This window comes from Arachis hypogaea, chromosome 17 (assembly GCF_003086295.3).
Source record: "Arachis hypogaea cultivar Tifrunner chromosome 17, arahy.Tifrunner.gnm2.J5K5, whole genome shotgun sequence".
In the NCBI taxonomy this organism is placed as follows: domain Eukaryota; kingdom Viridiplantae; phylum Streptophyta; class Magnoliopsida; order Fabales; family Fabaceae; genus Arachis; species Arachis hypogaea.
Window position 1 is genome coordinate 120,694,880 of NC_092052.1, and position 17,019 is coordinate 120,711,898.

A 17,019-nucleotide genomic window follows, 5' to 3' on the forward strand; every position below is an offset into this window, starting at 1 on the left:
CGACTATTTCTGCCGTCGATAATTTTCGACGGCCTGCTGTTGATATTACTAAAAAAATAATTAAAAATAAAAATATTAAAATCGACGGCCTAGTCGTCGATATTTTTATAATGCATTAATTTATTTCCCTATTATTGTCGTAGCATAGGCGAACCAGCAGTCGAAAATAAAATCGACAAATATGACGTCTATTTTATTATTTTAAATATCGACAACTTTGCCGTCGATAAATTTGAACGGTCTAGATTACCTTCTAAAATGGGATGAATGGTCTAAATTTAATCTATATAATAGACGCCATATGTGTTGTTTTTTTTATATTAAAATCGACGAATGTGTCGTCTATTTTATTATTTTAAATATCGACAACCCTGCCGTCGATAAATTTGAACGATCTAGATTACTTTCTAAAATGGAATGAACGATCTAAATTTAATCTATATAATAGACGCTATGTGTATTGTTTTTTTTTATATTAAAATCGACGATTTTGTCGTCTATTTTATTATTTAAAATATCGACACCTTTGCCGTCGATAAATTTGAATAAAATCGACAAACAGGCCGTCGATTTTTATCACTAAAAACACATTTTCTCAACTCCTGCTTCCAAAGTTCAGAAACGCATGTCTTCCCCAAATTCAAGCTAGGTATTTTTATCACTAAAAACGCTTTCTCTTCAACACCGCCTCCGTCCGACACCACCACCGGCGACCAGCATCGCCTACCCTCTCTCTCTTCCTTCTTCTCTTTCTTCCCCATTTCTCCATTTCTTCGTTCCTTCGTGCGACACCCCTGTTCGTGGAGTCACCCTTTGTCCGCGTCTTCAAGCACCGACAAGCAACCACCAGTGGCGGCGACCTTCTGTGCCACCGCGACATCACCACCACCCCACTGCCTCTCCGTTCTTCTTCCTCCTTTCATCAATGCAGGTTCCCTTCCCCTGTTCCCTGTCTTTCTTTTCTTTATTTTCACTGCTTTTTAATTCTGTTTTTAGAAATTTTGGTTAGGCCTAGGTTTGTTAAAACTTGTGTTTCTAGACTGAAATTGTTGTTGGCTGTATCTTTCTGAAATTACTGGGTTGAATGTTGCTTAGATTAAACTGAAATTTACTGTTTTAAACTCTGCACACCACATGTTCGAAGAAATGCCTGAATGGAATTTTTGTAAGTAAGGCTTTATTATTATGATTATTATTAGGTTTATTTTTTCAATTTTATAACATTTTGATAGAGTAAAATAGTAAATAGTGAATTGTATCTAAAATACAAATTTACATTGATCCAAGAATGTACCAAAAAGTGACAATGACAAGTAAAAGAGAATGAATGTGAGTGAAACCAACCACATATGAAAAAGATCCCATTCCATATCCAGTTGCTAGCCTCCCTATGTCTAAAGGTATTGGACCCTGCATGGAAGTTAAAAAAAAATGTCAAATTAGTTGAAAAAAGTTGTGTCAGAAAAGTGTGTAAGAGTTTTGTAAGAAGAAAAAAGAACCTCAAAAAAGAAAATGACAAGCCAGCCTGCAACACAGAAGGCACTTGACACCCTCATTGCCTGAAAACATTCCACACATAAACAACTTGAACACCTTGAATGCCAAAAATCACAATCTCCCTTAGCTTACCCCTTTTCGACCAATCAAATCAGCAATCGGTCCGGCTGTTATGGCGCCAATCATGGCGCCGAAAGTCAAGATGGAGCCAAACAAAGAATACTGCAGTCATACCCAAAATTGGAGCAGAATTAGATCAAATCCATGGTTAGTTTAATTTGCTAGCACCAACAATAATCATGATGAATTACCTCTGCCAAAGATAGACCAAGATCAGTTCTAATAGCATCTTGATGAGTAGGAGAAGAATATCCAGCCTGCAATTTCAAACACTCATATCTATCAAACTCTTCAAACAATATATCATAAAGATGAATTTCCCTCATGATTCAGATAGACCATAGCTTATAATAAAAAATTAAGAAAAACGAATCTAGTATACGAATTGAAAGTGTAGGGCATGCTACCAATAATTGTCTTGATTCTTGAATATTCTGTTTTATTATTATTATTATTATCTTTTTGTTGCCACTTAAGTTTGAACTTTATGGAAATTATCGCAGCTAGCTAGTCACCACGACCCCAATCTAGTAGTGATGTTGGAAAACTTGATAAATATGAGATAAAATTTATAAAGCTGTAGAAAGAGAAATCTGAATCTAATTTAGATGAGGAAAGGGTTGTTCTACAAGAAAAGTATTTGCATATTTTTTATTCTTTATAATATATATAATGCATGATAAAAAAAATAACATTATCAATCATCCATTCTTTACTTTTTGTTGTTTGCTAAGGAAGAAGGCAAATTTTACTTCACGTGAAGAAAATGATGCATATAGAAGAGAGTACCCTTAGATCTAATACTTCTAATTTTTGTAGTGATATTCTATAGCTTTTTTTGCGTACTTGGACATTGATGGTGAAGAGGATGGCTTTGAAAATATGAAGGAAGACAAGGGTAGTTTGGGAAGTGAGCAGAAAAATATTAGATGCATCATTTGTTATTAGATTTATGGTACTCCTGTATATTATAGGAAAACAAATTCAATTAGCATGTACATTATTGAGAAGAAAAACTGCTATCATATCAAAATCTGTGTTATAAAACTTATTTAGTATAAATTTTATTTTTATATTTAAAAGTTTATTTGTCTTGTTATCTATATTCTGTTTAAATTTTATTTTTATATTTAAAAGTTTATTTGTATTAACGGTTTACTATTTTTCAAATAGAAAAAAAAAACATATAACTATTAAAATCGACGATAAAGTTGTCGTTTTTAAAAGTTAAAATAGACACATCTAAATAATTAAATCGACGGCAAAAATGTCGATTTTATTCAAGCACATATCGACGGCCTTGTCGTCGATTTTATTAAACATATTATAGACAAAAGTGTTGTTGATTTTATTGAGTTAAATATCAACACAAAGGCTGTCGATTTTATTGAATCAATTATCGACAAAGAGGACGTCGATTTTAAATAATAATATCGACGGCAATGTTGTCGATTTTATTAAGAATGCAAAATTCTCACACCCATATTACAGACGGAACTGACGTCGATTTTATTAAATTATTATCGACGGCCATGAAAGCCGTCGATTTTATTAGCATTTTGAAAAATCGACAAGCTTTATAGCGACCAACTGCGCCGTCTATTTTGCCGTCGAATTTCAATATTATTGACGGCTAAGCCGTCGATTTGACCGTCGATTTTAACGACGTTTCTTGTAGTGAATATAATATAACAAAATTATAAATTTGGATAACCACTTTATTTTGACCAAATTTTTAATGAGATATAAAATAGTAATTAGTGATGCTACTTTATTTTAACTCAAATCTCTCCTAAAAAAATCTTAAATAGATAATCACTCTACTAAAATTAATTTTTAACATAGAAATATAAAATAATAATTTGTGATACTCCACCAAAACTAAATTCTAATATACATCCAAAATACAAAGACCAAATAGTGTAATTACTCAATCCAAAATACAAAGAGAGGATATCAAAAAATACAAATCAATATTCTCTAATCAAAAGAGTGACTAGTAACTTAGCATACAAAATAAATATGGAGACATAACACAAAAAAAATCTTATAATTTTCTCTTTAACATTTACTAACTACAATTCATAATTCCTGCACTACAATAAAGTAGTCAGATTTATCGATGAATTTATTAAAAAATACGTCCGTAACCTGTTTATCTTTGAATTTAGTGTCAGAATAAATCTAACAGTATAAATCTCGTTGGTAATTGTTTATTGATAAATTTTTTTGTTTGTCGTTAATTACTGACAGATTTAGCGATAGATATAAATATTTAATTGCGAAATTTTGGAGCTTGTTACCGTCAAATTTTTTTCTCGGCAAATCTCACGGTAAATTTATATTTTAATTTTTTTTAAATTTATTTAAAAATTTAATATATAATTTTAAATATTTAAATTTAATAATTTTTAAACTAACAAAATTCAAAATTTTACAATTTCTTATAATAATTTGTATATAATTTTTAGTTGAAAGTTTACAAACAAGTTTAAATACCAAAGTATATTATTTAAAAAAAAAGAATTCAATTAAGTAGAAAAATCATATTTAAAATACACCAATTAACTAACTAACAATTAACTAATTTATCGTCTACAACATCAACCATACATTGCCATAAATTAAGGCAATACAATAGCCAAATCAAATACTAATTCATCATAACCAATAAAAATGTCAACTATCGTTAATATTAATCATCTGAGATAATTCTAAAAGTTAAAAAATAAATAAGTTGTCTTAGTTACCCAAAATTCAATCTTAGTTCTTCAATTAAGTTTGATAGAACTTAATCTGTCAAGTTATTATTTTGTAAAAATCTTAAACAACTAAAGAGAGTCTAATTAAAAAAAACAAAAAATAAAAAAGATAAAAGAATTACAGAGGTAATAAATTAATAATCAATAATAAACAGTAAATGTAAACCCCGGTTAAATTAGTTAATAAATTAATTTTTAATAAAGAAGAATAGAAATGCGAATATTATATCAAATTGGAATAGAGCTCATCGAAATAAGAATTTTGACACTAATTTCGAAAAAAACGGTCCAAATTGGATCGTATAGACCGAACCGGTTGAACCGAGCTCAAACTGGGCCATCGGTCCAACCGGACCAACCCATTAAAAAGAGCCACGGGCTCTTCTTTTTCTCATTTCCTCAACGAAGTAGCAAGCATTCCAGGAAGAGGGAGAAGAGAAACCCACGTTTACGGTGAATTCAATTTTCCGTAACTTCTCCATCCGAGCTCCGATCGCCGTACCGTTTGCGGCCACACGTTCACCGCGTCGAGCTCTACGTTTCTACCGGAACAATTTCATAGGTAACTCGTTTTTCTGTCTTTTCCCCCAATTTTGAAAAATTAAGTGGGGATATTGAATTTCTTTGTTCTTTTGATGTTTTAGGATCCAATTAGCTTGAGAAAAACGTTCACTCTTGCTTATGTGAAGCTTGGTAAGGTGAGGAAACCATAATTCTATTTTAATTTTATTGAATTTGAGCTTTGAGTATTAAATTGGGTATATATGTGTTATAAATGTGTATTAGGTTGTAAATAAATAATTGGAGCTCGAAATGATGAATACTGGAACTTGGAGGAAGCGGATTAGTTGAGGTTTTGAGGGCTGTGTTCTTTTAGAAAAATTGTCTTGGAATAATACTTGGGAATCGACTAAGGTATGGTTTAGGTTTCTTGCATTTAATATATAATGTTCTGTGAAAACTTAGGCTAGATGACCATAGGATAAGTTGGAATGCAGGTGTATATTTAATGTTTAGTAATGGGTTGATGAATATGCTTGGTTTGGTTTGGTGATTTGTTTGTAAGATGATATTAGTTGCTAGTTGGATCTTTGAAAGGATATGTGATTGAATTGTTGATTGTATGGCTATATTTTGGTTTGGTTGAATGATAATTGATGAAAAGATATGGAGCTTGTTGAGGATTATTGTTGGCAATTTGGATTGGTGGTAATAGGTTTGAAAATAATTGGAACGGAAATTTTGAATGAAAAAAGAGGTATTTTGTGTTAAAAGCCTAGGATTTGTGAACTATGATTCTTAGTTGAATTTGGTTGTTGGATTTGAATATTGTATGAGTATAATTGTTGATCTGAGGTAGATTTATTGTGGTGATTGTTATGATGATGAGGAAGCGTATGTTGAATTGAAAAGAATGCAGGTTTGGACCCGAAAAGGGTGGCAAAGTCCGAGTTTTAGAGGAGATGTTGCTGAAATTTTATAAAAATTAGGGATTTTGTTTAGATGATTATTTAAAAAGATTTAGATTCAAAGGTTATATGGTTTGATTTTGAGTTATTAAGAAAATGAGCATGTTTTAAGTTTGATTCAATTAGAAAAGAATGAATTATGTTTTGAATTGGAACTATTGATGGACGGAATGGGATGTGTGATAATGAAAGATAAGGATTGAATATGATTGATGTATGATGATGAATGAGATGCGATTGAGAATGATGTGGATGTTGATGAATTATAATTGAATTATTTATATGGCTTGAATAATTTAATGATCTGAGATACGAGGTTCCCTGAATTAAGTGCCGTGGCTTGCCACCAGGTGTACCAGGTTGAAAACTCGATATTCTGTTGACCCTACGACGTAAGTGTGACCGGGCACTATATAAATTCCCGGGAGTGTTACCCCCATTGAGTAATATTGATTATTTGAGATAAATCTATGCATAGACTCTTGGGGATGCACGTCGGGGGACAGTCTAAGGACAATTCAGACTTGTCGGGTTGGCTGGATAACCGACAGATGAGCCTCATCAGCCATAGGACAGGCATGCATCATCTGCATATTACTTGAATTACTTGCTTGTGCATTAGTTGGGTGTGCCTAACTATATTTTCCATGTTAAATGTGTAATTGTTACCTGCTGTATTTGTAACCTTCTTGTGCTTGCTTATATCTGTTTAACTGTCTGTGAAATACTGAAGGAAGTGGAGGTATAGAGGAACGGCAATATGGGGTTTAGATTTAAGGTTAAGTCAAGTCAAGTTTAGGTAATCTTAGAAAACCACCTTTTATGGCTTCTGTTTAATACTTTAAGCTCTATAATATGAGTGTCGGCGTTCTAGGATTTACTCTGGCATTCACATGACCTTATATATTATGTGTGTGGCACATTTACCATACTGAGAACCTCCGGTTCTCATTCCATACTATGTTGTTGTTTTTCAGATGCAGGTCGAGAGGCATCTCGTTAGGCGTCTGGACTCTTGAAGCAGAGTGGTTACAGGGTTATTTTGTTATGCTATAATGTATATATATGTACTTAGCTTTCTCTCCACATAACTTATTCTTTTTGATCCTCCTAAAGGTGTATGGAGAGGCAGTATTTTGTTTATGTACATTTGTGTTTTGGATATGTATATATATGTATATATATGTGTATATTCTCCGGCCAGTCTTGACTTTGCAGGCTGAGTCAGGAGCTCGTTATTTTGTATCTTTGACTCTCTGTTCCTGTTTTGGGTTACTTTACACTTGACAGCGGTAGCTTTCTTAGCACGCAAGTTAACTCGTTTCTCGAGCGTTGCGCTTTTATTTCGCGATTTTTATTCCCTCTATTCTTCAAGATTCCTAGCATATTATAGTACAATGTTAAGATGGAGTTTTCTTTTCTAAAAAACCTAACCTAAAAAGTACAATAATAGTAAAGGAAAACTACTAAAACTAAAGTTGAAATAAGAAACAGAATAAACTTACCAATGTGAATTGTCATCGCTAAAAATTTGCTGAGATCTAAAAAACAGAAGTAAATAATCACAAGTGAGAACCTAACGGTTTCTAATAGGATTTTGAAATCAAAGACAACTACATAACGAGACACTGGCTCTAAATATCTTAAGTCACAACTCAATCTCCAAACCTAGAAGCCAATTTAAACCATTAGCGTGACTTACCTTTTTATTAAATTTAACTTTCACTCATTGATCTAACTTTTTTCCTTTTTTTAAATTCGATTCTTTTTCTTTCTTGCCATAATCTAGATTGAAACTTAGGGGTATCACTAAGATTCAACATGTCCTCTGCCTCTGTTACCTCCCCACACTCGATAAACACAAGCAATTTAAACAATAACAAGCACAATAATTCATAAATAAGTCATGTAGAACAAGTAGCACATATTCAATCAAATAGACAATTCCAAAAAAAAATTCTAACCATAACACAGCAAATTACAAGGATAGTGCAAACTAACCATAACATAAAATTAACATTAAGGTCAAAATTTTAACAAATAATTTGCATCAAATATCAAGCAACAGTAACTAACAATACTAGTACTATCATTTGTATAAATTTTAGAATAATTATTATCTAAATACCCAATCGCTGAAATAGATAATCTTTTCAATTCAAAATCCTTTAACATTGTAAATGAATGATATCTAAATTACAAAGTAGTCGCAAAATGATAAAAATTGTGGAAGGAATAGTGAAGAATTTACTTGAATGGAGAAATGAAGCATCCAGAGGAAGAAGAACCAGAAGTAGAGATGGACCTGAATGGTGGTTCAAAAAAGGGGATTAGGACAAAAAAGAGGTTAGAGTTTTTATTAAAAAAATGAAAATAGAATAGAATAAGGAGAGGGATAAGGACAACCTATCTGAACGACAGAAGAGAGACATAGCTCTGGCGACAGAGGGGCGATAGTGGCAGCTCTTCTAACGGTGGTGGAGACAGATGGAGCGAGCAACTTCGTTTGAGGCAATGAAACATGATCCAGACAACTTGACACAAACTTTAGAGAAGATTGGGGGAGGGTGGCCAGAGGGGCTGCCAGAAGATGTTGTAGGGGAGACAGAAGAGAGAGGAGAATGGGGGAGAGAGAATGGTGTTCTCAAAAGTGAGGGAGATGACTGCACATTTTGAATTTAGATTAGGTTTATTGGAGGATAAATTCTACGGTTATCTCAACGCCAATTTTTCTTATTTTTCCTCTAATTATTACCGACGAATTTACTGTCAAAATATCAAATCCGACGATAATCTTTGTATCCTACGAATTTATTACCAAATCTGCTAGTAAATTTACCAGTAAACTTGTCGCTAATATTCGATGCTAGATCCAACAATAATCCAACAGTATTTAACATTTTTTTTGTAGCGTTAACAATATAATATTCATAAATTTAAGGTCAAATTACTTATTTATACTATTTTTAGACCCAAAAATACATCCAACCAAACAACTTGCAAATAAGTTGTCGTAAATGATCATAATATAAAAATTAGTTAACATTTTCGATTATAATATAATATGATACTTATAAACACTTGTAATTTGGTTCATGATGATTCTACTATGTTCTTCAATTTGATATTTGTGCAATTTATCCGCATTCATTTCTAACACATAGGTAGATCAAAATTGATTTTGACTTTTTTTATAATGTTAGGTTAGGTAATTAATTTTTTTCGATTAACATCAATCAATCTTTTAAAATTATTTAATTTAATTTAAAATTTAAACATATACTATAATTTATAAATCTTAAACTCTAAATTCTAAATAATAAATTTAAATATAAAATTGACTGATATTGACCTACTAAAAATTAATTTCCTATATTTTTAATTGGGTGATCTTTGAGTTCTGCAGATAGTATATACTACTAGCTTAGTAATAAAACTCTAAGTCTCTAACATCACTTCTTGATATGAAACAAAAAAGGGAAAGAAATTGAAATTCAGTTTACATGAGTGGTGTTTCAAGGACATGCCACTATGCATATATTAATAAAGGAATGTTAATGGGAATTTATTATTGAGTATATTAGCAGAGAGCCACTGTACTGTCTGTATTTGCGGCGGTTCAATCACTGGATTTTAATGCCAACAAGTTTCTTAACTACAATACACTACATAATGCTATAGCCACCACTTTATACATATCATTCTTCTTAACATGCATTCATGTAACTACTGTATCGATAATCAATTGGTCCATAAAATATCGTACCCTATAAATATGTACCCCATTATTATACTATGTGTGTATGTCGTTACATGTTAGAGACACATGTCGTTGAAAATAGCTTCTAGATCAGTACATGTCATTGTTAAGGGTCATATTAATAATTAGTTATGACTCTCTACAGTTGAATTAGTATTTGAAGCGTGCAAACTAATCCAGGCAGTGCAAGAATTTCTAAGAGAAATTAACGCTGTATTTGCGTCTTAATCTTCTACTTCACTCTGATTAAAAGTATTGGTTCCATTTTTAACTTGTACTATATGTAGCTTGCTACTCTAGGGTTGCACGCGAATCGGATCGGATCGGATATGGCCAAAATTTCGATCCGATTCACACTAAAATTATCGAATCGGATCGGATCCAATATCTGCAGTTTTTAAGGTTGGATCCGATTTGCGGATCGGATCGGATATCGGATATCGGATATATCCGCAAAACACAAAAATATTTTTAAAAGTTTATTTTTATTAAAAAAATATCAATAAAATTTATTTTTTTATTCTTTTAAATATGTTTACTTTTAAAATAATATTAAACATACTTTTTTTAAATAATAAATTAAAATAATACAACATATATGATAATTATTAGTTGAAATAAAATATAAAAAAATATTTACTTATTTATTTCTTTATTTTTGCGTACATGCGGATATGCGGATACCAACACAAAATCCGCAATCCGATCTGATTAGTGTGCGGATCCGAAAGCCTTGCGGATCGGATCCATATCCGCAATTTTTGAATCGGATTCGGATAAATACCGCGGATATGCGAATCGGATCCGATCCATGAACACCGCTAGCTAGTTAGCTTTGACTATGCTATTTAATTATTTATTTATTTATTTGATTTGTTTGCATGCGTGTGTTTTTCTACACACATTAATTAAAATGAGCAAACGTCAAACATGTACCATCTCAACATGGAGTCTCCTATAATATACATAATTATCTTTCATTATAAACGAGTTTTGTGTTTAGTTTTAGTCCTGTGTTTGTTTCAAAGAATTTTACCTTTTTAGGAATTGTTTATTTACAAAATTATATTATTCTCATGTTTGTTTAAAAATTTTTAGTCTAGTTTATAGAAATAATTTCTTATTCAAAATATAAAATTTTATTCTTATCCAAACAGATAGATGGGTATTTGATATTTCCATATCAAAGAAATGAAAATTAAAATATAAAAAGTACTATTATTACCTCCCTAAATTATATATTTCTTATAAAAAAAATCTCCTCGTTTTATTGATATTGAGACTGTTTTAGAAATTTAAGATTTATTTTTGGGAATATGCATAATGAAACAAATGTATCCTAATTTAATTTTGTAATATTAAAAATAATTTCCAATGATTTGTAACACTAAATAAACAAACATTTTATAACATCGAATATAACATTTCAGAGAACAATGAAATATATATTATTAGTCTTGAAATAAAACATTCCAAGGTTATTAGCATAGGAAAAAATAATTAATTTAAAATGTTTATTTTCGACATTTAATAATTGTGTTAATAAATCATTTAAAAAAATTTGACATCATTAATTATAAAAAATATCTAAAAACACTTTTTATTACGAATTCCTAATTATTGAAAAAAAAATATATATTGACAATATTAATATTGATTTTCAGCTATTTTTGTTAGTGAAAATTAGTGTTAATAATAAGCATGACCACGTCAAAAGAAATTGATATATTAAAACAATTAAAGGATATACAGATTTCTACTGTACAAATTAAACATCACATGTTGATGCAGTAAGAAAACAACTGCACCTTATGTCTCTTTATCATTAGACAGTCAAATACATATATTTGCATTGATTTTTACATCTATAATAATTTATATTTTGCTAAGCAAAATATTTGGACTATGCATAATAAACATAAATGTAGTAATAACAATAGTAATAATTAAGAGAACCACCATGACATGTAAATGGTCAATTAAAGATAAACTCAATATTAATAAGCTCGTTTTCTTTGTTTTTCTTGCTTGCGTTTCCATGGGACCATTTGCTTAAAGCTTTCATAAATGCTTGCCTGCAGTTATAAATAAAATTAAATACTAAATAATGTTACTAGCTAATTCATAATATATATAGCATCTGTGATTAAGATATATCAAAACCTAACCTAATCAATTTTAATCAATAAAATAATTTATTACACTACTATCCAGTCGGTGCAATTTCCTCTGTAGCAATGAATTGAAAGTCCAGCTTTTGGGCACCAGAAAATGTAGATGCTTTATCAGCCTCGTGTATTTTCTTTATGCACAAATTAAAATTAAGAAAAAATGTCTCATCATAATTAAGTGTAAAGTGTATGACTATAATAATTAACCTTTTATTTTTTTATAATATTAAACTATGCTGGTTAGTTGTAGCCACCCCCCTAAACAATATGACCAAATGCAAAGACATATATTTTTGGTCAAAAGTTAACTTTATGATTTCGGCCACTGGAAATGACTAGTAACAAAAAAAAAATAGCCAAAATTAATTAAAATTTATCTTATTTAATATTTATTAATTATTATAATATTTAATAAATATTAAATAAAATAAATTTTGACTTTTTTTCTATAATATTATCGTTCTAGTCATGCCCCCCATATGTGTTTTTAATAATGCATACCTAACCTCAGTATGTTCATTGTGCATGGGACTGCTTCTATATAACTAATTGTATTCTGAATTATTTATGCCACGAAATAATTTTATAATTTACAACTAACAATTATAATATATCTAAATGATGATGATAGCTAAAACACACATGATATGAAAGTGAAAATTGAAGAGTAAGAAAATGAAATGATTAATTACCCAAAAATGTGAGTTTGTGTTGGAGTGGTTGTTAGAGAGGCTCAAGTAGCGGCGTGGAAACTTAACCTTCTTATTATTATGATGAGGGAAAAAGTCGAAAGTGCCCTCGGGATCATGGTGGGGGATGTTGGTGGAAGTGGGAAACCTTGCAGACCCAAAAGTGGAAAAAGAATTATTGTGAGTGTCCCGGGGAGTTCTGTAGGAAGTGGTGAAGGACATGGCCCGGCCCACGTAAGGCCCAGCCAAGACGGTGGTGGGAGAAGGCACGTCCATGCTCGACACTTTGTTGTTGGAGTACTCTAAAAACAACAACCTCGGAGGAAGCTCCAACGATCTAGTATCCTTTTCGTTAGTGTCCACGTGGCAAGGCTGCCTAGGCTTACCGGGTGCTTCCTCCCACTTGAAAGGCACGGACACTGGCGCCGTGTGCGGCGGAGGAGGGGGAGAGTCCGGTGGTGTGGTTGGACGGGAGGAGATGAGCATGGACAACCTTGAGTGTGGTGACTCCATCTTTCACTTTATGGCAACCAAGTCAAGTGGGTGTGTGTGCTTTTATAGAGATGCAAAATTAATGTCTACCCAAAATGCTGAGAGATAGGGACACAAGTATATTATTCTTATCTTCCTTTCTTGAGTTATGCTAAGTGACACTAAAATTAGTCACTAAAATTAGCTATTAGTATAAAATATATATTAAAATATAAATACATATTAAAAATAAATTAAATTATATATATATTTATATATAAATATATTAGTAGTTAATTTTAGTATATAAATAATATTTTTATCCTATTTTTTAAGGTCACATTAGGAAAATAAATAGACCAATTTAATATTCATTAAAAATATTGAATTAGTTTGAATTCTCTATGATTAAATTTTTTATTATAAAAAAATAATAATTTATTCTTAGCAAAGTTACTATATTTATATTTTGTATACTTTTTTTTAGAGGAGTATTAAGAAGTCAGCACTTTTGTTAAATTCTGGTTAGTATTTAATCATAAAAAAATTAAATAATTTTATACTATTAGATACAATCTCACACTATTAAAAATAATAAATAAAATATTATTGATGATTAATTGATAACTAAAAACCACAAAATCTACTAATCCTCTAGATTTTTTTTTCATATATATTATCAGTCAATTATGTTATATGATAGTAAATTTTTAGTACTTGGGTAATTATTTAAATCATCCTTGCATTTAATTAATTAACAATGATATATCTAAAGAAAAATTGACAATTATCTGAAAAGAACATATATATATATATATATATATATATAGAGAGAGAGAGAAAGAAAAAAGGACTAGATGGTTATAGTTATACAAATAGTAATAAGATTCTTTTTATTTTTAATTTTTTATAAAGGTGAAGACTTGAAAAGTCTGTAAAGGTGGTGAGATAAATTCGAGTTGAGAAAGTTTTGGGGACAGCAATTTTTGTATTTTGTGGCCAGCACTTAACTATCAAAAAGAAAATTGAGTGATCTTCCACCGTTGGATATAATTTCACACCATTAAAAATATTATTGATGACCAATTAATAATTACAAAATACAAAAGTTGCTGACCCTCTAGCATTCCTCATTTGAGTTTGGTATGGTTTTATTATTATGACTTTGGTGGTTTCAATTGCGAAAAGGAAAGAAAGTGTTCACTCTCTGCCCCTATTTCAAGGTAATAGTGACTCCCTCACTTATTCATTTCTTTTAATTTTATATACTAATCTTTTCTTTTCTGGACTTGTAACAACCAATTAGTGGCAGTAACATCACCGGTAAATTTAATTAAATAATAATAATAATTTCTTATTTCCTACGGTTCTATATTGATTATTAAGATTATGATCTTGTGTAAATTTAAAATGATTGATGATAACTTGGATGTGCAAGCAAATTAAGAGTAATAATAATAAAAATTGATTGATCTTAATCCTCAACGGTTTTATTCACACATTTTCGATCGCTCTAAATAAGTTATTAATGTTCGTAAACGAAAAAGCACCTTCCTAGCACCCACTGTATTTGTATGTTTTTATTTTATTTATGGTACGCTATTGACATGTCGAATTGATGAAGAAAATGAATGGAATTTATGAATATTATTGCAACAACATGCATCTCACTTGTTTACAGTACTTTACACATGTATTCCAAATTTCCAATTACTTCTTAATAATTAGCAGCTGCGCATAATCTATTGCTCATACCAAAACATAATTACATGTACATAACGTGGGAAATTCAATTTAGTACTTTCAAAGTTCTAATTGATTTGTATTTGTGTTCATAAAGTAATATACTATAATCTTTAGCAAGAAACTAATATAGTATATATTAGTACAAAAATTTGACATTGTAAATAACTCCATCATAGTGTAACGGAATGTCATTTGATTTTTATAAATAATTGAGTCGATGGTATGCAGATCAAAATATCATAACAATGGGTTATTTCACGAAAATACTAATACAAGAGTTTGACTTATCATGAAAAATGGAATCGAATCAGTAATTTTTATAGTCGAAGTATGATAATTACACGTGATGCTATCTAGAAATACTATACTATATAGAACGTGAGACATAAAGTTTGAAATTTAAGATTTTTTATGGTCAAGACAAGGTCTTAATCTGAAAGATAAGAGAAGAGTAAAACATTCTACAAATTTATTCTTAGTCTATAAATTAAAAAAAATACAGAAATAAAAAAAAAACTTCAATTAAACACTACACTACCACACAAAATTCTGCAAAATTCATAGTCATACTAACTGCCCAAAAAATTAATAGAATACAAGTATATGTAAATGTCTAAAGTCAGCCTTTTTTTATTTATTTTATTTGTTTCTTTTATTTTTCCTTTTATGTCTAATTCATTTTGTTATTTTGATTTTCTTTTCAAGTACTTTAATTTTTTTTCTTTATTTTAAATTTCGATTCACTTGTTATTTCATTTATAGTTCTTATTCATTATATTTCATTTTTTTTTGTTATTTTTATCTTTGTATTATTTATTTTCTTCAAATATTTTATTTTTAAGTTTTTATTTTGTTAATTATCTATTTTAAGCTTTGTCTATTCTTTTGCATTGTAATTTATCATAAATATTTTGATATAAGTCGTTTCGACATCAATTTTAAGTAATTTTTAGGTTGAGTTTATTTTTTTTAAAAGAGTTGTATCTACTCTTCAAATTAAGATATTGATACAAAATTAATTCGACATCCTATTGAGATTATCAAACATGAAGCAAAACATTATATATAATGTTCATTTATTTTATTATTCCCTTGCATTGCCTCGACAATTATTTGTTAAAGAGTTGAGTTGACAATGATGATAGTAGTTAAATAAGATGTATTAGATATCATATGTTTTCATCTGTGTTTTAGAATATTTTTTTAAACTCGTTATTATTAAGAACTGAATTTAAAAGTATATATAAAAAAATTAATTTTGATGATTATTTTGGATTCTAAAAAAATTCTAAAAAATACGGTATAAAAATTATATATAGCAATTTTTTATCAATTGACATAATAGTATAATATCTAATAATTTATTTTAAGAGTTTAATGATTATTTTATAGTCGTTATTTTTTCTTAAAAGAAAAAATTATAATATTGATTATATAAATCAACAAACAATTCATGAAAAAAAAATTATTTTTTCAAATTAACTAAATCTAAAAGATAATTTATAGCTTCATAATGATATAAGAAAATATAAGAAAATGAGCTCATAATATCGTAACTTCGTAAAATATGCATTATATATTTTAAATATATACACTCACGAATGACTTCTAAATTAGTATCTCTCGCGAACTATATTAACTTGAGCATTAAAATTCTTGCAGGTACAGTTTTCTATCATGTAAATGACGAATTCGGGACATTGAAAACTCAGAAATTTATTTAGGTAACTTCTACACTTGAAAAAAGTAAACACGCTATAGAACAATTTAATAATTTAAAATTTTTAAATTAATAATTTTATGACATGAAGCCAGATTGTATAAGATAAAAATAGAAAAATATAAAATAAATAAAACATGTTCATATTCAAGTGATTTCTTGACAAGATTTAAGAGAGCTAGTGACTTCATGAATATGCATAATCAAACTCTCGATTTGTTCTTTGTATTTTTATTATTTTTACTTTTTTTTATAAATTATAAATATGATCTTAATTGTATTTTATGGTGGTGATTTGAGATTCTGGAACAAAAGAATGGAAAATTTTGTGGTGCTGGAGTGGTGGTGAATCAGTGTTACCAATGATGGTAGAGGGTATATTTTAGATAAAAACACTTAAAACTTTTTATAAGAAAAATACTTAACATTGAAGTTAACCTTTACATTTAAAAAAAAAAAATCAAAGAGAGAACATTTTAATATTGTAAACGAAGAAAGTGCCTATTTTATAAATAGAAGAAAAGAAAGTATGTATTTTATAAATTAAAAAAAAAAGAAGAATGTTATTTTTCTGTATATAATATAAATTTTTTTTATAAATTAATATTTTTAAT

The 17,019-nt window shown here is 29.3% G+C and overlaps 2 protein-coding genes and 2 long non-coding RNA genes across 4 annotated transcripts; 2 read left to right on the forward strand and 2 right to left on the reverse strand.

Moving 5' to 3' along the window:
• The first annotated feature begins 575 nt into the window (after positions 1-575).
• LOC112767246 (uncharacterized) lies at positions 576-2,706 on the forward strand. The gene is made up of 2 exons (XR_003184811.3): positions 576-931; positions 2,437-2,706. It is a non-coding gene; the product is annotated as an uncharacterized lncRNA (long non-coding RNA).
• Positions 1,229-1,943, reverse strand: LOC112767245 (sugar transporter ERD6-like 7). Its single transcript, XM_025813128.2, has 4 exons — positions 1,809-1,943; positions 1,630-1,719; positions 1,500-1,559; positions 1,229-1,410 (listed from the first exon to the last, which is right to left on the reverse strand). Exons 1-4 carry the CDS (start codon positions 1,941-1,943, stop codon positions 1,273-1,275), a joined length of 423 nt encoding a protein of 140 aa, XP_025668913.1. The 3' UTR covers positions 1,229-1,272.
• Positions 2,707-4,640: 1,934 nt separating the features above from the next.
• LOC140181050 (uncharacterized) lies at positions 4,641-7,093 on the forward strand. The gene is made up of 4 exons (XR_011875622.1): positions 4,641-4,941; positions 5,024-5,077; positions 5,166-5,294; positions 6,826-7,093. It is a non-coding gene; the product is annotated as an uncharacterized lncRNA (long non-coding RNA).
• Positions 7,094-11,318: 4,225 nt separating this feature from the next.
• Positions 11,319-13,047, reverse strand: LOC112766685 (uncharacterized). Its single transcript, XM_025812585.3, has 2 exons — positions 12,472-13,047; positions 11,319-11,683 (listed from the first exon to the last, which is right to left on the reverse strand). The coding sequence occupies exons 1-2, from the start codon at positions 12,979-12,981 to the stop codon at positions 11,606-11,608; spliced, it is 588 nt and encodes a 195-aa protein (XP_025668370.1). The 5' UTR covers positions 12,982-13,047; the 3' UTR covers positions 11,319-11,605.
• Positions 13,048-17,019: the final 3,972 nt, after the last annotated feature.

Coding starts and splice junctions, on each gene's coding strand:
- LOC112766685 (XM_025812585.3), bottom strand. CDS start 12,981: ATGGAGTCACCACACTCAAGGTTGTCCATGCTCATCTCCTCCCGTCCA. Junction 11,684..12,471: donor ACACAAACTCACATTTTTGG/GTAATTAATCAT, acceptor TTATAACTGCAG/GCAAGCATTTATGAAAGCTT.
- LOC112767245 (XM_025813128.2), bottom strand. CDS start 1,943: ATGAGGGAAATTCATCTTTATGATATATTGTTTGAAGAGTTTGATAGA. Junction 1,720..1,808: donor TTGGTCTATCTTTGGCAGAG/GTAATTCATCAT, acceptor GTATGACTGCAG/TATTCTTTGTTTGGCTCCAT. Junction 1,411..1,499: donor TTGTCATTTTCTTTTTTGAG/GTTCTTTTTTCT, acceptor ACTTCCATGCAG/GGTCCAATACCTTTAGACAT.